The 24818-nt window shown below is 51.2% G+C and overlaps 1 protein-coding gene and 1 pseudogene across 9 annotated transcripts in view; one reads left to right on the top strand and one right to left on the bottom strand.

Annotated features, from left to right (window-relative positions):
- RFFL (ring finger and FYVE like domain containing E3 ubiquitin protein ligase) overlaps window positions 1–23128 on the top strand; it is a 66425-nt gene extending 43297 nt beyond the window's left edge. For 3 of the 8 annotated variants that reach the window (XM_080827169.1, XM_080827170.1, XM_080827168.1), the window contains exons 2-8: window positions 4723–4910; window positions 12415–12825; window positions 15750–15833; window positions 16782–16992; window positions 17405–17535; window positions 18229–18252; window positions 20479–23128. In XM_080827169.1, coding sequence (XP_080683295.1) covers window positions 4731–4910; window positions 12415–12825; window positions 15750–15833; window positions 16782–16992; window positions 17405–17535; window positions 18229–18252; window positions 20479–20601 — 1164 coding nt within the window. In that variant the 5' untranslated portion in view covers window positions 4723–4730 and the 3' untranslated portion in view covers window positions 20602–23128. Of the gene's footprint in view, window positions 1–4722; window positions 4911–12414; window positions 12826–15749; window positions 15834–16781; window positions 17009–17404; window positions 17536–18228; window positions 18253–20478 lie in introns of all 8 variants that reach the window. The other 5 variants (XM_080827175.1, XM_080827172.1, XM_080827171.1 and 2 more) reach the window with 4 other exon arrangements.
- Window positions 9982–10160, bottom strand: LOC308356532 (small nuclear ribonucleoprotein G-like; annotated as a pseudogene). The gene has a single exon. The product of its transcript is annotated as a small nuclear ribonucleoprotein G-like (transcript).
- Window positions 23129–24818: the final 1690 nt, after the last annotated feature.

Genomic DNA, 24818 nt, shown 5'->3' with positions numbered 1-24818 from the left:
AAGTCCTTCTGAGGTTAGTAGCCAAAGACGTGCTTAGGCTGACAGCTCTGCTTTCTGGGCTCGTCATGGAAAAGATTAGAAGCAAAGTTGGGGCGCCTGGGTGGTTTAGTTGTTAAGCGTCTGCCTTCGGCTCAGGTCACGATTCCAGGATCCTGGGATGGAGCTCCATGTCAGGCTGCCTGCTTGGCGGGGAGCCTGCTTCTCCCTCTGCCTGTGCTGCTCCTGCTTTCTCAGTCTCTCTCTCTGACAAATAAATAAAATCTTAAAAAGAAAAAAAGAAGAAGATTAGAAGCAAAGTTGAGAGAAAATAGTGCTGAGGGGAAATAGGTTGTTTTGGTTCTCAGCTTGAGGAAGAGCTTTCTTCACTCTCCTGTCCAGATGGTGGAGTTGAGCTGGGCAGCAGCACCTCATTGGCCCAGAGGCCCCGGGGGGCCAGGACCTGGTGGGTATCCCAGTGCCCAGCCCACTGCCAGTGCCCCCTGCGCGCTTGGGAGTGCACAGGAATCTAAACAACATACAGCGGGTCGGCTGCCGGTTTTTTCCTATCGATCATGCCTTACCAAGCAGGCCTAGCGCTCCTGTGGCAAAGGCCTCAGCGCTCAGAAAATGCCACATGCAGATTCCTTGTGCAGAGGGAAAGTTTGTTTCCTTCTTGTGGTTCACTGCATCCCACACCCCCACCCCTTGCCTTTTTACTTCATTCGTTCACCTTTGTCTGTGGATACTGTAAGCTTATCTTGGGTGACTTCTGTCTTCCCTCTGGGCCAATCTCTGGTGAAAGAGGTGACCTTTCTTCTGCCCCCAAACCCAGTCAGCAGGTCACCTTTCCTTCCTCCCTCCCTCCCTCCTTCCCTTCCTTCCTTCCTAGATTTTATTCATTTATTTGTCAGAGAGAGAGAGAGAGCACAGGCAGGGGGAGCGGCAGAGGGAGAAGCAGACTCCCCACTGAGCAAGGAGCCCAAGGTGGGGCTCCATCCCAGGACCCTGGGATGGTGACGTGAGCAGAGAGCAGACGCTTAACTGACTGAGCCACCCAGGTGTCCCAGCAGGTCACCTTTCTTTCTGCTTCTGGCCCTTACTCCTACCATTTGTTGCCAGCTTCCCTTCCTCTGCAAGCTCTTCATCTTTGGGGGTCTCCTCTGCAGTCCATGCCTGTGTCTGCATCTCTCTGTCTTAGTGACCTGAATCCTCTTCAGCTCCGCCCTTGTGTCTTAACCAGAAATTTCTTCAGAGAATAGTTTATCTTAGTGTCTGTGCACATCCTTACTTCTCTGTCACTTTCTGACCTACGGCTGTCAGTCAGCTTCTGTCTTCCTTACCTGCTCAGGTGAAGAACATGCTCACGTTTTCCTAAAACTAGGTCCATTAGGGATTTTGTATTCCTGTATTCTACTCTCTGATCATTCGACAGCATCGATCATTTCTTCTTGAAACTCAAAACCCTCTTCCAGGTTGCCCACCTCTGAGCAGTCTTCCTGCCGCCGTTGTGCTGGTTTCCCCTGGTAGCCCTTTATTTAGGTCGGGTTCCCCCAGGGGCTCTCCCAGGCCATCCTCTGAGACCGCCATCTATCTTCTGCCCCATTCTGGCTTTTCATGCTGCCGGTGGTCTGAGGATTCCCAGACTTTCTCCTCAACCAGGACTGTCCCTTTGGTGTGGTGTGTATCCACCAGCAAGTCCCCGGGGTACAAAATGCAACCCATCATTGTAATTGCCCCCTTCCTTCACCCACGGACACATGTCTCGTCCTGAGGGCTTTGTCCCTTACTCCAGCTAACAATTCCACTCTGTGTCCTGTTGCATAATTCAGAGACCCTGGGATTCGTCCAAGACTTTTCTCTCCCCCTTCCTCCACCACTTCAAACCACTGACACATCCCACGAGTTCTGTCAGAGATCTGTCTGTCCCTTTCTCCTCCTGTCTTGCCTCTGCTACACCAGCTGCCTGCTCCCAGCCTGCTTACTGTCAGAGTGCCCACTATAAAATGCAAATAAGATCACAAAACTTGATTACTTGAACCCCTCATTGTGTCCCACTGCCCGTAGGATAAAGTCCAGTTTCCTTTCCCCGTGGTTTTTCATGGCTGCTCGTCTGCCTGCCCTACCCTCATCCACCCCACTCCAACATGCTGTAGTTTCTTTAATGCCATGTTGCATGCTATTTGCTTTTTCTTGAAAATCCCTTTTACTCTGGGCTTCCTTAGCCCAGCTCAGCAGCCCAGCTGCTCCAACAGCAGGATACGTGGGGCACGGCATTTGAGAAGTCTTCTCTGGTCACCCCTCCTCTCTGGAAGAGCCGCTTGTGTGTCTGTCTTCCAGCCCCCGGTACGCCGCACGAACCTCTATTAAGGCACCGATCACCCTGAAATTTCTGGTTTGGGTTTTACATTTCTTGTTCCTCTCCTCAACCATGAACTCCTCAAGGGCAGGGTCTCAGCCTTACTCACCTAGCACTGGAAATAGCAAGGCATTGGCTTCACTAAAGGCTGCATGCCTGGGTGAGTGGAGATCCTGACAGGAGGCCGGCAAGTCACTGCCACCTTGTCCCAAGGCCACTCTGCTTCTTGCCTTGCCCCCAGCTCCTTCAGGTATTTGACCCATTCTGCTGATTCTGTCACAGATCTCCCTGTCCCTTTTTGGAACGAGTCAAATGGTAATTGTGGGGAAACCTCTATCTAGGTTTCCTTTTTATCTGCGCCTTGCCAGAGAAACTGAAGTTGAAACATTGTTAAAATGCTCAGAGCTTCGACTGATCCTTGTTTAGTGCCTCACAGGCTGGAGAATGTCCCCCCGAGAAAAGGAAGGCCAGAAAGGTAGAACTTGTTGTAAAGGTGGGTGTAGTCAAGTGGGGCTTGGGCCTGGGTCTTCTGAGTCTAGATCCTGTATTCCCTTGTTTTACCATACACCTCAGATGCTTTTGTCAGCAGGTGATTTCGAGAACTGCAGAATCCCTCTTTCCGAGGGGGGCCACACTGCTGTCACCCTTATCTTGCTAACAGAGAACTCATCTGGTTAACTGCTCTTTCCTTTGTTACTCCATGTGAACTATTCATTGCAATTGTCTTCCGGGAAGTTGGAGGCTTTAGACAACTAAGAGTGAGTCAGAGAGAAACGTTGTTGATGTGTAGGAAATGGACCGAACACAGTTATTTAAAATTCAAATATCGTGTGACTCATTCAGTAGTCTTTGTGGAGCCACCTGTCTGCTGGGCACTGACTGTCATGGTCCGCGTTCACACGGGGGCCACAGGCAAGCGGGGGAGACAGGTGTGGGTTGGACGTGCTTACAAAAGTGAACGAATTCTAGACCAGGAGTGTGGGGAAGTGCTGCAAGCTAAAAAGGCCCGAGAGTAGTCAAGAGACCTAAGGTTACAGCTGTGGGAGCCAGGCGGTTAGTTCCCCCTGCTGGGCTTCAGGCTTCCTCTGTGAGATGGCTAAGGTTCAACCGGCCAGCTTCTCGTTGTCAGTGCTTTCCAGCTTAGCACGTCTCTGAACTGCGATTTAACAAAGGCACTTTCCATGAGTCAGGAGGCAGAGCAGAAGGTACCGTTCTTTTGTGTGAACTGATGATTGAGCAGTAACTCACAAATGTTTCATTTATTATCTCTGTAAGCAGAGAGGTCAGGCTCAGAATGTCCGTATTGACTGCCTTGGTCTACTGAGAAAAGCACACTCGTATCACAGCAGTGCTTGGCGTTGCCGTGGACCCTTTGCAACTGTAGATAATTCTGACATTTGAGGGATTGGATTTTCTTCTGTGATCTTAAAAAATCACCTGCCCCTTTGTCCCCAGTACCCATATTTGATATGTAAAATGGGAATCAGATTCCAAAACTTCTTAATAAAGCCACAGAGGCCCCTGTTGAGCGCGGCAACAGACATTACTGGAGTGTCTTCTGTGTGCATGATGCTGCTCGGCAGCAGTAGACACAGAAAAAAGAAGTCATCCCTGCCCTCAAAGAATGTATGGTGTAGCAGCCGCAGACAGAGGGAAAGACAGAGGGTAAGAGCATCTGTGCAATGAATCGTTAGAGATGCTGTGAGAGAGGTTTAGGTAGGGCTGTAAGTACAGGTAAGAGTAGTTCATGCTACTGCCCGGAGGAGAGGAAATCAAGGGGAGCAGTATGGTCTAAGAAAAGAACGTTCGGTTTAGGGTCAGAAGACCTGGGTCTTCAGAATCTCAGTTCTCTGTATACTAGCTGTGTGGCCCTGACTTCTCTGAGCCTGGGTGGCCTCATCTACGTGAAGGAAATCGTAATACCCCCTTCACGGTCAGTGTGAATATGGCCTCACACGTGGTGGGTGCGTGCACTCAGTTGATGAAGTTCCATCTCGCTGAACTCTAGGAGTAGGTTCTTGGGCCTGAATAAAGTGGGTTTCAGGCCACTTTTGATTGCTGAGGCAAGTTTTTATTTGAAGTTAGATCTTTGATTAAACCAAAACAGGGATCAACTGCCTTTTAGAGGTAGTGCGCCAACTTGGCAGCCCCTGTTGTCCTGGTGGAGCAGGTGTCTGTGCTCTCCTCCCGGGAATGGTGGCAATTGTGGTGAAGCCGGAGGTGGCAAGAAATCTGTGGCCCCTGAAAACATGTCCTCATCTCGACTCCCGACCTGGGCAGCAGGTGTGGATTGAGTATCCCAGCTCCTGTGCGCCCTCTGGAAGTGGGGGAGTGGAGTGAAAGTGTATCTTAACCCTGACTTTTCTCCCCTTCCTCCCTCGCACCAGATTTTATCATGTGGGCAACCTGCTGCAACTGGTTCTGCTTGGATGGACAGCCTGAGGAGGCCCCACCAGCGCAGGGAGCCAGGACACAGGCCTACTCCAACCCTGGGTACAGCTCCTTCCCTTCCCCAACGGGCTCAGAACCAAGCTGCAAGGCCTGTGGGGCCCACTTCGCAAACATGGCCAGGAAGGTGAGTGTTGACTTCTTGGCCTTCTTGGCAAGCTTGTTTCAACCTAGGCCCTCGGGCAAGCCTACTGACCCCTCTGTAATGCTTGCCACCTTGCCTTGGCCCATGCGGTGCCGGTAGGCAACCCACACCTGATCCTATCACGAAAGCGTTAAAGGAACGCTAGTCAAAAGCAAAGCGTCTTAGCATCGATCTAGAGCCAGACAGGCCTGAATTCAGACATTAGCTCCGCTGCTTACTAGCTGTATGACCTAACCTTGCTGGAGATTCTTTCTCACCATCTCTAAAATGGGGGTGCAGCAGTCATGCCCATCTCACAGGCTCATGAGAAGAGCACGAGCTGGGCTACTAATGTAGCAGGCTGTAGGGTCACTCCCTTCATTGGCTGTCGTCATGAACGCCTCACTGCAGATTAACTTGTTCTGTGCATCCCATGCAGTGCCGGGGACACCTCAGGTACAGCAAGACCCCAGCGGGACAGAGACTGGGGCTCCTTTACTGTAGCGATTTTGTGGGAAATGCTCGGCAGCTGTGTTTCCAGATTGGCAAGCCGTGGGGGATGTCACTGGCTGGGTAATGGGGTGTGGGTGTGGGCCGTTCCTGCACCAGTGCCCAGAGGCAGCACGTTCTCCAAGGTCAAGCACGACTGGGGCTGAGGGTGAACCCCGATCTGGGAGTTCCCGCATTCTATATTCGTCTGCAGAACAGAGAGGTCTGCAGTCCTAGATGGGAGGTTAAGATGGTGATGATGGGAAATGTGAGAAGGAAGGCTACTTTTTTTTTTTTTTTTAAAGATTTCATTTATTTATTCGAAGAGAGAGATCACAGTAGACAGAGAGGCAGGCAGAGAGAGAGGGAGAGAGGGAAGCAGGCTCCCCGCTGAGCAGAGAGCCTGATGCGGGACTCAATCCCAAGACCCCGAGACCATGACCTGAGCCGAAGGCAGCGGCTCAACCCACTGAGCCACCCAGGCGCCCCGGAAGGCTACTTTTTAAGCCATGTGCTGCTATATGCCAGGGACTGTTGTGTGCAATTTAGATCTTTTGGTTTCATTTAAGCCTCACAATAACTCTATGATAGACGTTTTAGGATCCCTGAGCGCCCACTGTACATATGAAACACTGAGGTTTTGAGTGTAGCAGTTAAGAAGGAAACTGTCTTTGTCAAGTTCCTGATAAATGGCACACGAGATCAGAAAACAACTCCTTTTCTGGCTATGTAGGTAGTCGCCCAGGATCCCATGGTTGTTAAATGGCAGAGCTAGGACTCAAACTCAGCTCTCTGAACTCTCCAGCTGTCTCGCAGAAGACATTCAGCATGTCTGAATTCCTGCAGCGCTCACCACCCGCCCTTTTGTACCCACAAGGTGGAGGAGGGTGGGCATTTTGCCCGCGCCTTGCTGTAGTGCAGTGAGGGTGGGCACGTAGCTGGGCTTTATCACTATGTGCTTGGCTGCCCCGGTCACCATGAGGACACAACCAGAGAGGCCACTGCGGGTGGCAGGGGGTTGTGGTTTGGCTGGCTGCCGTGCCACTCCCGTTACACTGAGACTGGAAGGTTGAGTCCATAGACGGAGGCCAAAGCAGGGACTAGCGGGAGCTCGGTACCTCATGGCCTCAGTCTTCTCAGGGATGAAGATGGGGGGATGGCTTTGAGATCTGAGAGGAGATGGAAGAGGCCCGGGGGCTACTTAGCACATGCCTGGCACAGAGCTTGGGGTTTCAGATGTCTCCTCCCTTTGAACCCTTAGTGAAATATATACTATTATTTTTCCCTGTTTTATAGATGAAGAAATTGTTCTCTTATTTAAGGTAGTCGTTTCAAGGACTCTTCAGGTGCATCTGGAGTCCGTCGGGTACTCAAAGATCTTGCTGTTTTCATTGTTTTGCACTGAGAAATGCTAGGAACAACTGCTGGAAGAAGTGGCAAACTAACTGGCATGAAAGGAATAGGAAAGGCCTTTGTTTAAATGAGGCAGCGTGAATTTGCTGTAGGTTTGTTTGAACCTTTTTTTAAAAATATCATTTATACTCTGTGGAGTGGGGAACAGAGAAGGAGCGAAGAGGACAGTGATGGTGATCACACTCAGGCTGGCATGCTGAGCATGTTGAAAAGCATGTTGGGGTGCCTGGGTGGCTCAGTCGGTTCAGTGTCTGCCTTCGGTTCAGTGTCTGTCTTCGGCCGAGGTCATGAACTCAGGGTCCTGGGATCGAGCCCCGCATTTGGCTCTCTGCTCAGTGGGGAGCCTGCTTCCCCCTCTCTCTGCCTGCTGCTCCCCCTGCTTGTGCCTCTCTTTCTATCACAAGGAAGGAAGGAAGGAAGGAAAGAAAGGAAAGAAAGAAAGAAAGAAGAGTATGTTGAGAGAACCAAGGGAGTTCTTGACATTTCTCAGCCAGAAGAGAGAATGAATGAGCAAGGAAACTGCCCCCAGAGAAGAGAGTAGGGGGTGGGTGAATGTGGGGAGATGCTCTGTTTTTCTGTAGAGTGCCTATTACCACCTGACATAAATGTTTGCAGACTGCCTATCTTTTTAGATGGTACAGAGAACAGGAGTTTTGTTGATTCTGTTCACAACTTTCTCCCCAGTGTCTAGAAGAGCAGTGACTGACACATAGTAGACAATACAGTTTTATAGATAAATGATGGGGCGCCTGGGTGGCTCAGTTTAAGTGTCTGACTCTCCATTTTGGCTCCAGTCATGATCTCAGGGTATTGAGATCGGCCCGAGGTGGGCTCCATGCTGGGTACAGAGCCTGCTTGAGCTTCTCTCTCCCTCTCCCCCTCCCCCCACTTAAAAGAAATAAAAATAAATAAGTAAAGGAAGGAAGGAAGGAAGGAATGGGCAGTTGAGTTGAGAACAATTTGCAAAAGAGGAAGTAAGCTGGAGAGTTTCTATTTTCATGACATTGTGGTTGATAATTCCATGCTGACGATTTCAGTGCGGCCCGATTCCATAGCACCAGCAATGTGCTAGCAGCTAGATGGTTAACACAGCTTTGTGGAGATGGAGCTGGATCGGCCTTTCCCTCCGGGAGCTCCCTGGTTGGGTAAGGAGGCCCACATTTACAAAGATCTAATAGCAGCTAGGTAAGTTAAATGCTGGGGAATCAGACATAGCTGGCCTTAGATAACTCTAGCTGGAAGAAGGAGCCTTTATTGATCTGTAAAGCAGTGGCTGAAGTGAAGACACCAGATGTGGGGCAAGTGCAAGGTGTACTTGGGAACTGTGAATTGCCTGTTTGGCCAAGTGCAGGATACCCGGGGGGAGTTGGGACGGAACAAGGTGGGATCAGGTAGCGGAGGCCAGGACTGCTGTGGTAAGGAGCCTGTAGTCACCAGACGATGAGGAAGCTCGAGAAAGATTGTGAACAAAGGAACAAAAGAGATAAGGAGAAAGCTTCTGTAGCAAAAAGAGCTTTTGGGGTGTGGGAAGAAGAGAAAAGTTCTAATTTGAATGGTAAAAGATGGTTATTGGCATGATAGTTTCTTGCCACGGAAATATGAATTAATTTTGTTTATTTCACAATGAATTTTGTGAATATGAAGGATGTTTTTCCCTATGAGAATTTTTCCTTTGTAATTTCATGCTGAAGTCAATTAGCAATTCTTATCTTTGGGGTTTGGCAAATAACAACTGCAGGCTTTTAACATGTGTTTTCTGGAAGTGGTTGAATGGAAATGATTACATGGATCCCACTGTCCTTTCTCCATTGTGGTCAGTATTTTCTGAGTGCTCGTTGAGTACAAAGCACAGATAACATTAAGGACTGTCTGGAGAGAACAGAAGGAGGAGGTACCTGCTGCCTTCCTAGCATTTTTAGTCTTAGAGAGGAATGACCAACTGGGATTTTTGCCCCAAGCCAAATACCCGATCTGTATTGGTAAGACAACACCCCCCCTCCCCGGCCCACCCGTGCTGTTCAGCAGCCACCCTGACCGTTTTTGGAGGAGGACGGGGTGTCCAGCCTCTTTAGTTGGACCAGTTGGTGGAGGGAGAGGAGGAGGTGGTGCTGAGAAACATGGAGGGGGGGTCTTGAAACCCCTGAGGGGAAAGGAAGAGGGAGGGGAAAGAAGGGGGGAAGGGAGAAGGAGTGGCACTGGCAAAAGCTCAGGAGACAAAGGGGGAAAGGGAATCAAAGGTGACCGTGTTACCTTTTTTGGTGAGTGCCCACCTTATGCTAAGGGTTTAGACACATCGTGTCCCGTACTACTTTCAGAGGTCCTGAGAGGTGGATTGGCCATCCGACATGACCAGTGAGAAATTGGAGGCCCCGGGAGGTGCTCTGTTTTGCAGGAGTTCCCTTAGCTCGGAAGGGGCTGGCCAGTAACAAATCCTAACTGCCACTCCTCACACTGGCCCTCTCCTCCCTGGGCGGCAGGAAGGCTGGCCTAGAGGGAGGCTGGTGAGGAGCCCCCTGGGGAGTTTGTGTGGGGCCGGGGTAGGTATGAGGGAAGGGCAGGGGAGCAAAGGAGAGCCTGCCCAGGGGCATCCCTGAAGGAGGTGCGGGTGTTTGCTGCTGGAGGGTTTTCTGTCCTCTGGGCGCGTTTGCAGGCCTGTCGGCTCTGCCACTTCATCTTTCTGGCCACCAGCTTCCTCAGACGTATGCACAGTTTGCTCCAGTTTAGACAGACGCCTTTCCTTCGCACATTCTGCCTACATGTGTTGACAGCTGGCTTCTCCTTTGTCCTGTCCTGCCTCCGCAGACTGGGATTTCAGCCTGGAGCGCAGTCCTAGTCCCTGAGGGCGTGGTGCAGATGCCGGCTGACTCCAGAGTCCCCAGTGAGCTGGGGTGAGCTGGAGATGCTGAGAAGCTGCGTTGCCGCCTCTCCGTTCTGGTCCTGCATCCAGTGAGCTGTCCACATTTGAAGGGAGACTAGAGAGTTGTTCAGATCTGGCTGATTGAACAACTCGGGACTTTTTTTTTTTTTTTTTTTGACTATTATAAAAGTTTATTTAACAAAAAAATTCAATATGAGAATGCACACGACCTGAATTTTATATTGTAGTGAGACAGGTACTATGGAGAGGGGACATGTGGAAGCAGTTGATTCTTCTAATGAACACAGCCGTTATTTATGCTCGTTCCACGGCTTCTAACGTGATCATACTGTTTCCTCATACTACCACCATCCCAGTATTGTTGCCATCTCCACACATTCGTCCATCACAAGATTCATAAACAGATCAAAGCCCCACAATATTCCTTGGACATGTCTGCCACCATTTAATTTCAATGATATTTTCTTGCCCATAAATATTTTCAACTCGGAAGGGTGAGCTTTTTGCTCATGGTGTCCACTTGGCAAGCTCAAAGATGCCTCCAAACGGAATTTGTGGCATCCCTCACCAACTCAGGGCCTTCTCGTTGTGTCAGGCTAGGTATTATCAGACTGCACAGACTTAAGTCCTTTTCCAGGTCAGGCCCTACAGCGTCTGACACTGAAGCCTCTTCAGTGCACTCTGTCATCCTGAACACATTTCCTTTCCCAATAGAAAAGCTTTAGATAGAAATGAGCCCCCAAGACCTCAAAACGTCCATTTTCCACCTGAGTGGCCCCAGGTCCTGGAACCGCTACGATGCTCGTGCCCCATGCGTCCTTTTAAGTTGGCCCCTGAACATTTTATGATCTGGTTGTAACTGCAGAGAGTGAGGGAGCTTGATACATGTCCTCTCGAAATGCCGTTCAGTATTCGTAGTCAGACCTGGGTGGTGAACCTTCTGCCATTTCCCTCCGACGTGTAGGAAGCTTGCGCAGAGCCAGGCGCCGCTGCCTCAGCTGTGCGGACTTCTCCAGCCCCGCACGCGAGTCTGATCGCGACCCTGAGAACCTCAGTCTCCCCGGCATTCTTGTTAGTTTGCATTCAGCTTTCTCTATTTAGAGAAGAGGGGGAGAAATAGGTTAACGCTCAAGTCACCGGAGGCTGAGAAGTTCATTTCTTTAAAGGACTAGTGGGTGTGCTCCTGGGACCATCCCAGTGTGCCCAGGAATCACCTCTGCTGTGGGAGTGTGGCCTGCTCTTCGCCGGAGCAGAGCTCAGTCCCATGTCACTGTGCTGGCTCAGCCTGGGGCGCGAGAGGCTGAAGATTTGCTTCCTGTGAGTTGAGCGAGCTTTCACGTGATGTGGTGTCTGCTGTTGTGGTACAGCCTGCCTCCTGCGTGCTCTTGTTGTGCGGCTAAGACACTGCTTGCACAAACGGGAGCTCCCTGGTCGTGTCCAGAGGCTCCCCTCTTTTCTCCCAGGCCCCCCGCCTTAGCTGTCTGAGTATTTGTCTTGGATATGCTCTCATGTGCCACTGGCTTCCCAGCACTCCGAGTGGGCCTTCCTGGGGTGGGGAACCTGGGCACTGCCTCTGTGGATGGGACTCCGGGCGGGGACCTTGGGCTGGGTCCTGCTGTCCGTCGGCTTGGACGGGGCTGAGTCAGGCAGTGTGGCCTGGTGGAAAGGGCCTGACTGCGGGCATTCCACAGGGACAGGCTTTGAGTGTGAACCCCAGCTCTGCTGTTTCCTGCCCGCCCTTGAGTGCAATGCTTCATCTCTCTAGGCCGTGTTTGCTGTATCTGTGCAACAGGGAGGCACATTACTAATTATTAGTGATGGTGTACATTAATACATGATACAGTGATAGAGTAATATTTTGCGGGGTTGCTTTGAAAGTTAAATGACAAGCTCTAGCAAAGAGTAGCCTCTCAATAAATTTAATCAACAATATTAATAATAACCACCATTGTACTTATGCATTTGCTTTCTTTTCTCAGCAATAAAGTAGAAAGAATCATAGTTCAGGATTTGAATACTGGCTCTCCAAATTAGCTCGCATTCCCTAGCAATAATAACGAAAAGAGTTAATACTTTACTGAAGAAATTGTGTCACATACACTAAATGCATGGCCTCTTAACTGTATGGCAGTCCTGAGGTAGGTACTGTCATCACCCCCATCTTACAGATGAGGAAACTGAGGGCCAGAGAGGCTAAGTTACACACCTAAGGTGACACCGTAAAAAAAAGGAGGGAGAGGTGCCTGGGTGGCTCAGTGGGTTAAAGCGTCTGCCTTTGGCTCAGGTCATGATCTCAGGGTCCTGGGATCGAGCCTGGTATCAGGCTTTCAGCTCAGCAGGGAGCCTGCTTCCCCCTCTCTCTCTGCCTGCCTCTCTGCCTACTTGTGATCTCTGTCTGTCAAATAAATAAATAATTTAAAAAAATTACATTTAAAAAAAAAGGAGGGAGACTAAGTGAAAATACGGGCTTTTTAGATTCTAAAGCTGGTAGCCATAATTAATAGCTTCTGTTACTCGGCAAGGAAAGAATAAGTCTCAGTGGAACACTGAATGTAGTGGTGCTGAACCTGAAGTCGAGGCAGGCTGCACCCTGACATACAGGGGGTAGCTTCGTACCAGCAGGAGTGATCAGGGGAATCTTGCCAGGCACAGCAGCCCTGAGCCCCTCCTCCTGCTCTGACTTGTTCTCAGTCTGACATGGTTTCCTCTGCCTCTTGGTCTAAGCAGCAGACCTGCCTCGACTGCAAGAAAAATTTCTGCATGACCTGTTCGAGCCAAGTGGGGAACGGGCCCCGCCTCTGCCTCCTCTGCCAGCGAGTCCGAGCCACGGCCTTTCAGCGGGAGGAGCTCATGAAGATGAAGGTGAAGGACCTGAGGGACTATCTCAGCCTCCATGATGTCTCTACCGAAATGTGCCGGGAGAAAGAGGAGCTGGTGCTCCTGGTGCTTGGCCAGCAGCCTGTAATCTCTCAGGAGGGCAGGACTCGCGCCCCCACCCTGTCCCCGGACTTCCCCGAGCACCAGGCCTTCCGGACGCAGCCTCACGCCAGCACAGTACCTCCTACCTCGGCGAGACTCCCCACTTCGCCCGCACAAGCCACCTCTGTGTCCCCCGCCCAGGCTCAGGAAAGCCAGCAGGTAGGCCCGGGTTGCAGCGCCCGCCCGTCCCCACCGCTGTGCGGGCTCAGTTGGCTCCCCTGCCTGCATTCGGGGGGTGGGGGAAGCGTCTCGATTATGTGAGGCCCTTCTGCCTCCTGATGCAGGAATGTCTTCTGGGCGTGTTTGGGTTTTTTTCCAGAGATGATCATGCACGGTAGCAGGTATTTTTGTGGTTTCTGTATGTTTTTGATACAAACCTATCCCAGCTAGTCATTTTTTTGAACTCACCACTCCAGAAATATTTTGAGAAAACTCACGTCAACTCTCCAGATTTGTTCTGTTCAGGCTGGCCTCCTGCTTACCTTTGCTGTGGTCGTCTGTAACGGACACAGGGCACAGAGGGAGGGAAGGGAGAGCGGGGGGCACGGCTTCTGTGGCCGGTCGCAGCTTGGGTCAGGTCATGGTTGGCATGACGTTGAATGGTAAATTTGCCTGGTCATCGTCCCAGGGGCCTCAGGAATGGTCAGCGAAGAGCAGCCCGTTCGCTGAACTGCGAGCTGGGTATGGGGTGTACGGAATGGTGGGCGGCATCAGAAGGGCCCCGTGAGAGGGGCGGTAGACACGCAAACCAGCTTTCGGGTTTGAGAGAGACCGAGAGACGTACGTAGTGTGTGAGGACTGATGGCGTCCCGCAGACAGACTTCAGTGCCTTGATGACCCTCCAGCGTATATGGCTTGGGCTGTGGCCGGGGCATTCAGACCTTGAGGATCTGGTTTCCACATCCAGTCGTTGCTGTTTGGTGGCCTTGGGCCAACTCTGAGCCTTCAGCACTGAAACGGGGTCAGTAGCCCCAGGGCACTTTGGCTCCTGCCAGGCCCTCAGGAGGGAAGGCCTGTGGGGCAGCAGGTCTGAAAAGCTGTGAGCTCCTTCCAGCTGGCACTGCCCTACCTAGTGTTGTTGGCTCCCCTGCACACCATGGCTGGTTGCTGCCTCTGGCTTATGACCCCTCCCTTGTTAGGACTGGGCCCCTGATTCAGCTCTGGTGGGCGAGGAGGCATAAAAGGCCAGGGCGATGTGTCCTTCACCTGTGGGGACTTGTCAGCTCCCTCGGCACTTGTGCTGTGCTCTCTCCCAGCCCCAGGTGAACTCTTCCTGACGCTTGGCTCTGTCTGCCTCCTGTGCAGCGTCCCCGCCTCAGTGCGGTGGAGCGCTCCTCTCTGCTTTTGGGGAGCCCAAGGAGTAACTTGAGGAAATTGTTTTTCCCTAAAGAACCTTCCGATGGATTTTTCAATGAAAGCAGTGGGTTCGAAACTTCCTGTTGCTCACCAGAAATTCCAGACTGCACCTACAGGTCCCACGCATGCGCCAGATCTCATCGGGTCCTTCCATGGTACTTGCAGAGGGCCTTGGTGTCCGCTCGCATCCGTGCTGGTGAGATCTGCATTTGTCAAGCCAGGAGAACAGGCATGGGGAAGTCAAGTGGCTTGCGCAGGCTACCCGCACCTAGGATGCACATCTGCCTGGGGCGCCTGCTCCCCGATTTCTTTCCCTGACCCCTGGTGTCCTGGCAGTGATTGCTAGGGAAGGAGGTGGGTGGAATAAGCAAAATTTTGGGCAGATACAATTTGAGGGATTTTAATTTAGCCAGTGGGCGAACTGAAGAGACAAGAGCATGCTTTGTAGTGGGAGATCCGGTTTCCCCTTCCTGGGAAGAAAAGGACATACAGAAGCCGTCTACTTAGGAACAGGTTAGACTCGCAGAGACTTTGTAACTCCAGGGTGACACCTGGGGGACTGGTGGGTGCCTCGTCTCGATAAAGCTAAGGGGAAACTAGAGGTGTTGACGAAGACACTTTCGGATGCCCCCCCATACATGTACGCTCTATGTGTTCTTCTCATCACTTGGCATTGTGGATGATGGTGGGGATTTCTGCTTTCATTTCCCTTGTAATTATTTGCCTCTTCTTGACCGGCTCTGCATTAGGCATCCTAATACGGGCTGAGTGGTTGGGGCCACAGATGACTGGTTTCCTGGGCTGTTCCCTTATTGGTGTTCCGAGAGTCTAGAGAAGAGGCCTGTGAGCTCAGACACGTCTTTGCTCCAGGCTCACACCAGGCCCTTTACCTGGAGGGTAAATAAGAGATGAAAAGGGTCTAGTGAAGGGGTTTGTGGCTTAAATGGTGATGGGATGAGGAGGCTCACAGTTTGAACTACTATTTGGCAAAACCTTTTGAGAAGGTAAAATTCTAAACTCCTTAAGTGTAAGATGTCTATGTCTTTATAGTTTTAGGCTAATAGATTCTTATGTGCATTAAAATAATTTTTTTAATCAGGTTTCAAGATAGTTCTTAGTAACAGTATGCACTGCTGGTTGGAGCCATTTCTAGAATGTGAGAGCAGTGACTGGATGGAGGAGAGGGAGCAGAGTGGTGAGGGTCTGAGAACTGTCTCATCTGTGTCAGAGGAGGAAGCCAGGGAGATGTAGCATGGAGGCAGGAAGACATGGTATGGACACTCTAAGAAAATAGTGGACATTACTGATAGGGGCAGAGCCCAGGACCGTGAGTGGGAGTTACAGGGAAGACGGTCTGAGCTCAATGTCCAGGAGAAACCGGATGGCAGTTCGAGAGCAGTCCCGCAGTGGCATGCATCTGTGCTCTTCCTCTTGTTCCTGACTGTTCGAGCTGAGACCACATGGACCATGACTGGCTGCTCATGCCATTCTGGTGGGGAGCACAATTAGCGACCTTCTTGTTTTAGAGTTGAAATCTGTTTGTGTTGTGTCTCAGCCCGACAAAGTCAGTATCAAGGAGCAGGCTTCTGTAATGCTGTTGTTCGAGACACCAGATTTCTGGGGAGATGGGAACGTGTTTGGATGTGGAATGAGCTGGGCAGAGGCCCACACTATGTGAATCTCTGGGGCATCTCTGTGCATGTGATGGCACCTTTCTCTTCCCACAGGCCAATGGCCATGTGTCTCAGGACCAAGAGGAACCTGTCTACTTGGAGAGCACAGCCAGAGCACCTGCTGAGGAGGAGACCCAGGTGGGGCCTCTGCTCCGGTCTGCGCCTTTGCGTTTGCTCTTTCTCTGCTGGTATTAGGCTGTGTATAGGCCCCTTGCAGCAGACTCAGAGGTGGAGAAGAATCAGCGTGTGGTGGCAGTCCTACATTCAGTTCTGCTTTCAGGGGTGGAGCTTAGTGTTAGCTTTCCTTATTAGCCTCTGAAGCTGTCAGTCGTTAGGGCAGAGTGGTGAGCTCACAGTGGAGACCAGGGAGCCTCATGGCCCCTTAGTTCCTAGGGTCTTGACTTGCTGTAAGCTGCCACAGGGCAAGCTCCTGGTGCTGCTGTGCAAATCTTGTCCTGCTGCTAGCACACAGTAGCCATCATCAGGGGAAAGAGGTCAGAAAATCAGGAGGAAGGCTGAGTGGGAGTTGGGCCTCAGCCGTGGTAGGGCAGTCAGAGGGTGCTGCCAGCGGGGCAGCAAAGCCATGGTCGAGGTTGTGTACAGAGGAGTGCTCACCGGGGAAGTCTGCCTCTCCCACAGGGAAGCAGAATTCTGTCCAGGGAGGAGAGGAGAGGCCAGCACCGTGCTCGCTGGCTTCTTGCACTGCTACATTCAGTCCTTACAGGACCTAGTGCAGCAGGACTGCCAGGTCTCCTGTATGGACTTGCGGATAGGCTGAGGGAGGTGAGCAACTTGCTCTGTAGTGTTGAGCATCTGTCCGAGGAGGAGTCAAAATCAGGGCCTTGGGACTCACACTGGTGCCCCTTCTACTCGTCACACCGATCGGTTGGTTGGGGGCTGGCTGTGCCCGAGCCCAGGCCCACGGGTCAGGAAGAGACTGTGGTCTCTTCGGCTCTGCAGAGCGCTGTGCCGGGTTTCTTCCTGCCTCTGCTGCTGCTCTTCTTGAGGTCAGTCCCCGAGGGCACAGCCTGGGGAATGCTTGGGAGGGGGAAGCCGAGCCCACCAATCCCACCATTGCCATTGCAGTCTGTCGACTCAGAGGACAGCTTCGTCCCGGGCCGGAGGGCCTCCCTGTCTGACCTGACCGACCTGGAGGACATCGAAGGTCTGACCGTGCGGCAGCTGAAGGAGATCCTGGCGCGCAACTTCGTCAACTACAAGGGCTGCTGCGAGAAGTGGGAGCTGATGGAGAGGGTGACGCGGCTGTACAAGGACCAGAAGGGGCTCCAGCACCTGGGTGAGGTGCTGCCCAGGTGGCGCTTGCTGTCGCTCTGCAGCATGGCAGTGTCGCCCTGACTAGGTTTCTGTGCTCTTGGCCGAGCAAGCAGTCACCTTCCACGCTGGCACCGGCTAATAATAGCTGCCATTTGAAGTTGAGTGCTGGGGCCGGGCTGAGCTCCGTAAACATTTATTCAGTCCTCAGAGCTGCCTGTGAAATAGGCATTATTAGCAGGGTTTTTTTTTTAAAGATTTGAGGGAGAGAGAGAATACAAGCATGAGTAGGGGGAGGGCAGAGGGAAAGGATCTTGAGCAGACTCCTTGCCGAATGTGGAGCCCAACACGGGGCTCATGACCTGAGCTGAAACCAAGAGTGGACGCTTACCTGACTGAGCCACCCAGGTGCCCCTAGCATTACCCTTTTATTGTAGAGCCCGGGTTTGCACTGAAGATTTCCTGGACTGAATCCGTAGCCTTTCCCACCTCCTGCCACCCCGCCATAACCGCTAGCACCACAGCGATGCTGTTCTCAACAGTTGGGAGACGAGGAAGTGAACCCATGGTACGAGGGAAATACAGATATGCTGCCTGAGCCTGGGCTTTCCCTATGGTCGTTTCCCAAAGCATTCGACACAGTATCATTTTCCAGCGATGCCCAGTAAGATGTCTGGGTTTGTGGTTAAATAAGTTTGGGGGGAAAAACTAGGTCTCCACGGTAGATAGTAAAGGTAGAGAAGTTCTACAGAAGAGAAGTGTGTTTAGCTTTAATGGTTGAAGTACGATTTCAGGCTCTCCTATCCCACTGGTTCGTCAGAGTTGACGATGTCTGACCAGTCATCTAGTCACGGACTCACTTTTCCCTTTGGAGTTGTCCCCAGGATCTCCAGAGTTATGAGGTCCTGGGGAATAGGACATGGCCCCACCTGGGAACTTCATCCCGACTTCTTGGCTGACTGGAACAGACAGTTCCTTTCTCCTTGCCTTTAATGTGGGCTTCAAGTGACAGAGAAGGGTACTGTGCCCATACGGTACTGCCCACTTAGCAGTATTGTTCATGTGAACCGGTGGAGTCCCTTTTTCTAAGAGCAGACCAGACATATCAGCAGGGGCTGTGCGTGAGCACTCGGCACGTGAGAGGAGGGCAGGCATCCGCCCGGGCTCTTGGCCAGCCTGGTTCCCAGGCAGGGAAGCAGTCCAACTGCAGGTTAGGCTGGTTGGAGACTTTCCTTACCTCTTCTTTCTCTTTCCTTTCCAGTGTGTGGTGCTGAAGACCAAAACGGTACGTAGTTGCTTCTGCTTGGGACCGTGCTTAGGCTCTGAGCTCCTGTGTCTTTCCCTTCTGCCAGCCCTGCTTCCTCTTAGCAGTCTAAGAATTCTGGGCATACTGACATCCACAGAGAGAACTGGGGGAAATGCACGGGGAAGCAGGGCTTCTCAGCATCTTTAAAAATTCTTATTGTCGCCTTGCTGGAAAGGGTGAAGAGTGGCAGCAGACCCAGGGGCAGATTGATTTGCAGGTCTTTGGGTTGCCAGAGCTCAGGAGCAAGCATTTGTAAAATATTTAACAAAGTGAGTGGTGGCATGTGTGACCTTCAGTTCATTTTTCACACCTGTGCTGCTTTGGCACTCCTTCCCCTACGGTTTTCACTCCATTCTCGTCTGAGTGGGGAGGGTCTCTGAGCCTTGTTTGTACAGGGCTGGGCAGTGGCTAGAACTGCTCTGGGGACTGAATAGGAAAGGGATCACTTGTGTGCTCTCTGGGCACATCTACCACCTCAGCTGCCACACCCCCACCTGTGTGCTCGAGACCACCACGGGAGCTTCAGGAACCCCAGGACTCACTGCAGGCATCTGGCTGGATCTAGGCCTCATTTCTTTTTGAAAGCTTCAAGGCTATATGGTTGTGAGCTCTTCCCCTGAGAAAGAATGTCCTCAGAGTAGTGTTGGAGGCCTGCAAACCATTTTAAAACTTTCAAAAGACTCCAAGTTTGTTATTTGGCAAAATGGCCTTTTGCTCAGAATGGGGCGGAGTCTTCCAGCTGATAAATCCTGAAGCCTCCCCTAAGTGCTGACTTTCTGAAGAGTCCAGGAAGTAGGACAAAGTGCCAAGCAGCAGAGGACAGAGAATTCCCCTGTGGAGTGGGACAGGTGACTTATGGCTCCCTGGTTCAAGCTACCATTTAAAGATTTTACTATTTTTAGACGAGAGAGACCGAGCAAGCGAGCGAGGGCGCACATGCATGCACACACAGGGTAGAGGGAGGGGCAGAGGGACAGGGAGAGAATCTCAAGCCGACTCTGCACTGAGCATGGAGCCCTACCTGGGGCTTCAGGCTACCATTTAAAACATGCTAGGGATGGCTAGGTTTTTGGACATGAAGGTTCTTCTGTGTTTGCACTAAAGTATCATACTTTAGTGGGCCAGACGCTCTGCACCTCCTCATTCACATAAGCTAGCTAGATGTTATTGAGAATTCTGTGCGTTGGGCACTTAATACTAATTTGATAGTCCCTGTCCTCAGGCCACTTGCCTAGAAGGCCTGCCTGGATTCAAATCCTGGCTCTGCTTAGCAGCTGTGTGTCCGTGGGCCAGCCACTTAACTCCTTGACCTCAGAGGCCTCATCTATAAGGTACCTACTTCATAGTTTTCACAAGGATTCAAAAAGAGTTAAAATATGCAAAACTCTTAGGACCCTGCCTGGCACGGATTTCCACAAATGTGAGCTGTTAGGACTCCCTTGAGAGATGTTCATTTATCAGACATTTTGAGAACACATACCACATGATTGGCATTTTAGAGATTCAAAGAGGAAGATCTGACCTCAGAGCATCTAACAAATGCTAAGTATATAGTTGCAGAAATCGAGCAAATTGGTTGAATTAAGGAGCTCACAGAGTCGTGGGGGAGCTCAGTAGTTAAGACATTTTAATTCCATGTTGAGAAGCTGGTGTGGGGGGAGCACAGAAGAGGGAGCTGTGATCTCTGCTGGGCTCTTCCGCTAGGCAGCCTCCTCAGAGGAAGCCCTGGGGAAGGCTGGGGGACAGCACAGGGAGCCCCCGGATCCTTGGCTGTATTCAGTTGGGGATATGTTGACTGAGAAGCCTTGCGATCCTTCAAGAACCATTCACTACAGTTCCGATCGTATCACACTTTTTGGAACCAGTTTTTATCTTTTCAGCATGTTCAGCCTTGGGGGATAATGATTCCCTAAGTGCCACTTACTCACCATATTACAGCCGCAACTGTCTGAAAACTGTTTGAAGCTTTGAGGACTTTGCCTTATTTAGCTGTCTTCTTCTGGGTTGTATTTGATCTCCAAGTACTTTATTATCCACATCTGCAGCCTGGCCAGGAGAGGTGGGGCTGGTTCCTGGAGTTCTAGCTGAGGGCAGTGTGTGGATTTTGGGTGTCCTCAGCACACCCTCAGCATGCCCCTTCTCTCTGTCCCCCTGCTGCTCCCTGCACTTACAGTCTCCTCTCCCCCCCGCCCCCGCCTCTGCCAGGTGGAGCAGTGCCGCCCAGCGTGGAGGAGAACCTGTGCAGGATCTGCATGGACTCGCCCATTGACTGTGTCTTGCTGGAGTGCGGTCACATGGTCACCTGCACCAAGTGCGGCAAGCGCATGAATGAGTGTCCCATCTGTCGGCAGTACGTGATCCGAGCCGTGCACGTCTTCAGATCCTGAGGGCTGGCGCCGGCTTCTTCAGTGCCTTACAGGGACAGAGCTGGAAGGGTCTGGGCTCCAGGTTGACCAGCTTGCAGAGGGGCAGGTAACAAGAGAATCTGCAAGCAAAGATGCGGTCACCTCTGGGCATGCCTGTCCCACCTCGGCGGCGCACCTCTTGGCTGGCGGAGCCCGAGGCCGGTGGGAACTGGTACAGATCGCGTGGGCAAGTCCCTGTTCCAGTGATCTTGGGGTAATGATGGTAATTGATGAAGAGAGGATTTTCCAGAACTTGGACCAGATTTTCCTCCCTTCCTCTGCAAACCTAGCAGTTTCCCCCTTCCCCCTGTACCCTGGCCATCCCTGAGCCACCTGTGTTCCAGCTGTCAGAGGTCCTGGTAGAAATGGTTCTCTTCCTCCCCAGCACATTTGGGTTTATTTCTGGTCTCTGGCTTTCTGTGCTTTAACCAGCTTTGCTAGTCTCTTGCTACATTGCCTAAAATTTGTTTCTTCAGACCAAAAAGATGTTAGCTTATCAGACCAATAGTGATCCTCCTTAGGACTAAATCTGGACCAGTAAACTTTTTTCTCTGGTGAGAAATGAAACACAAATGCTATTGGAAAATTGCAAAGTCATTTAGAGTTGCTTCCTGAAGTGCTGGGATTGGAAGCGAGGAGTCTCCTGACTGAACCTTGGGAAGGCAGCAAAGCATCTGCAGGGAAGTTTGAGTCTGTCTGTGTGAGATGGCACGGGCATCGAGTTCTGGTGCTCTTAGGGCCTGTGCACCACCCTTGATTTTAGTTTACGAGTAAAGGGAAAGTTTTGGGTGGAAGCAGTAACTTCCTGCTTAATTTTGACTTCTCCAACACAAAGGAATTGCAAACCACTTTCCCCTGGGAATGAAGTCCCTCTCTGTCCCACGGAGGTTTTAAACATGGTCTCACTAAGGCATAGAGACTAAGGCAAAGAGCCTTGTTCTTCTCTAGCCACACTTCTCACGAAGTTCCTGGAGACTGAAACTTAACACCTAAGGGGTATTGGAAGATACCAAATGGGACTGGATTCAACCCTGGGGCAGACAGTTGCAAGTCTTGATTCCCTAGGTTAGCGGGGACTCCCTGCTCCCATTTCCTTCCTTAGCCTACTGATTTGAGGAGGGGTCTGGAAGAAGCATATTTTCGAGCCCTCTTAGGGTGGGTCTACCACTTGAAAAGCCAAAGTGCTTAAATTTGCTGGGGCAGCTAGGCCAAGAACATGTGCTATCAGAAGAGCTGTGCGTGCTGCCGTTCCCCGGGGGTGAACTACACAACCCCTAAGCTCCAGAGGGCCTTAGCAGACCACCCGCTACCCTTTCCCCCTGCTGTGCAGTCAAGTTCTCACAGACTGGAAGCAGTCAGGACTTTGGAAAACAGTGGGAAACCTCCAAGGGGACCTGCTTATTGGTACAGACATACTTAGGCGTCCCCCCACCAACCACTATTCCCCTTCAGAAGAACGAGATTATTTCATAAAGCAGTTGTCAGTTGCACGCTGGGCCACTTACCTTGACATTACACCAAGTCCCGGATGATCTGACTCTGGGACAGCCTTTGTAGGTATCGGGGGAATCAAGAGAGGTCTGCGATGAGGACCTTTTACTCTTCTGCTGGACAGTACCTACTACCGTTTACAATGCCTGCCAGTTTAGCAGAGGATTCAGCTGCTTCTCGATTCCACTGTAACAGGTATGTGTGTATATATATACACATATATATGCAACTTAGTTACGATCTAGCAATAACTTCAGGGCAGAAGCTGGCTCTCTCCCTACTTAAAACTTGCTTTCACTGCTGAGGCCTTACCTCTCCCTACCTCCCACATTCCCTCCTAGACAGAAGTTAAAAATAGTATCCTGAAGGTTGGTTAGTAACCTCAGTAAGAATTAGAACTGCTATCATTTGTTCATTTTGGAGAAAGAACTTGCCTTTAAGTCTTTTGATCTCAGTGAAGGTTTCCATTCAGGAAAAAAGATGTCAAACCACCCTGATTTGTTCTTGTTCATTATTACACCAAATAAAGGCTGGGAATTCCAAGATCCCATTTCAGTTACTATCTAATCTAGGTAGAAAACTTGATTTTTATCTCCAAGTGCTCTTCCTTGCCCCTCACGGATCCTTGGTCTTCATTATCATGAAACATCTTAATTCATCCAATTATTCCATAGCTTTGGCTGTGATAGTTTTGAGACTTGTTTTAAGACTTGGAGAGCTGACTGGTTCTCAGCACCCTGGAATAGCTGGATCCAAGCTCGTACCCAGAAGCTGTGCAGGAGTCCGTGCACAATATATATTGTATAAATTTGTTGAAATCTTTCAGATGTGAATGTGTTATTTCAAGTGGCTTATATTAAGATTCTCTCAGACTTACGTGGGTGTTAAAGCAAACCCAGATGTGTATTTTTTGTTACAGAGCTTTGCTTTATAATTTTATAATAAAATTTCACTGGAGATACCTGTCTGATCTGGTGGGAGGACACCAGAGGTCAAGACTGCAACAGAGCTGAGGGACCACAGGCTGATCCCAGGCTCTTGAGAGACTGCATTACTTGTGGAGGTGGTTGGGCCAGGTGGCCATGTGGATATTCCTGTTCAACAGATGAGGAAATGAAGTTCAGCAGTGTTTTGACTTGTTCAAGATCTCACAACTAGTATGTGGGAGCTGCCATGGAACAGCCTAGAAGAGGATGGGAGCTGTGTAGCGAAAGGACCAGCTTTAGCACTAAGGAAGAAATACCAAGTGAGACCAGACATTGATACTGACCGTGTAGAGATGGGCCTTAGAAATGTGGGTAGAAAGGAATCTGAGGAGAGCATAGAGATGGGCCTTAGAAATGTGGGTAGAAAGGAATCTGAGGAGAGCCAATGTGCTCAGTTAAGCCTTCAGGTAACCCCAGGGATGGAAGCTTCTGGATACAGCTGTACAGTTGGTGTGGCTCAGAGGTTGACCCAGCCCAGCTGTGTGGCCTGTGTTGGGAAAGCTGGATTATGTGCAGATCTGCCTTGGGACTTGAGGCGAGAAGAGGAAACAATTTTGCCTGAAGGCAGTAAGGGCTGAGGCTGAGCTGCAGCATTCTGTCCTCTACTGGGCACCCAGGATGACCTACTGTCCGCTGTCAACCAGCAGCATGTAAACAAAGGTCCAAAGGAGGGCAGGCCTTGAGCACTGTGCTGGGGAGGTTTAAGATGTTGCCTGGCGGGGGTGGGGCACGGAAATACAGAATTGTATAGACAGTATAATCTCGGCAGCAAAGGAGAACACTCCTGAGGAAGACCGGAAGAAAAAAAACCTAACACCTTGAACAGGGAATTGGAGAGAGCACCCAACAAGGCCAGGAAGGGCCTCTGGGCCAAGCTCATTACTGAGCTGCTCCCCAGTGGCTGGCAGGGCCCTGGTGCTGTGAGGGTGCACCCTGAGTGTAAGCCACAAGTCAGGACAGGTGGGGCTGGGTTTAGGGCAGTGGGGTCAAAGGGCAGTGGCAGTGTCCTCTGGCAGAATGCCAGGGGGAATGCTTTGTTCTGCTGCCCCATCTGGCAGCTTGGCCTGAGGAGGCTGGAGAGGGGGATGGAAATTTATGTAGGTCAGTGCTCAAAGGAGCAGTGGCTTTTGTCTCCGCAAAGGATAGAATAAAGGGAGTCTTATTCTCCATACTCTCACTAGACTGAATGGTGCCTATTCAAAACCACCAGTGTGCTGGGCCAGAGTCAGGGCAGTACCAACCCCTCCTAGCCCCTCTTCCCAACACATCTTAACCGGCAGGTAGAGAGAGACCCAGATCGGGTTAGGGCCGGCCTCTACGCTGACCGACGAGCAGCCTCCCAGTAGAATATTACCTTAGGTGAGCACCCTGGAGGAGGGCCGGGGGAGGTAGTGGTCCTCAATCTTACAGGCCCACTCAAGCATGTTCCAGAAGTTGAGTCTCATTACCTTAACTCACAGGGGATAGACAACAAGCCTGGCAACCTGCTGATAGAAAAAAGAGAACGGACTCTAAAGAGTCAGCAGAACTGAACTCCAGGAAGGCACTTGGGAACGAGGAGACCACCTGAGGAGCCTGCTCCAGCCTGGAATGCGACAGCAACAGGCAGGTGTGTGGCCGCAGCCCTCTCTGTCCTAGCTTGACATGACTGTGAGCCAGGCCC

The sequence above is a fragment of the Martes martes genome, assembly GCF_963455335.1.
Source record: "Martes martes genome assembly, chromosome: 16".
In the NCBI taxonomy this organism is placed as follows: Eukaryota; Metazoa; Chordata; class Mammalia; order Carnivora; family Mustelidae; genus Martes; species Martes martes.
This window is presented reverse-complemented; position numbering and strand designations above follow the sequence as displayed.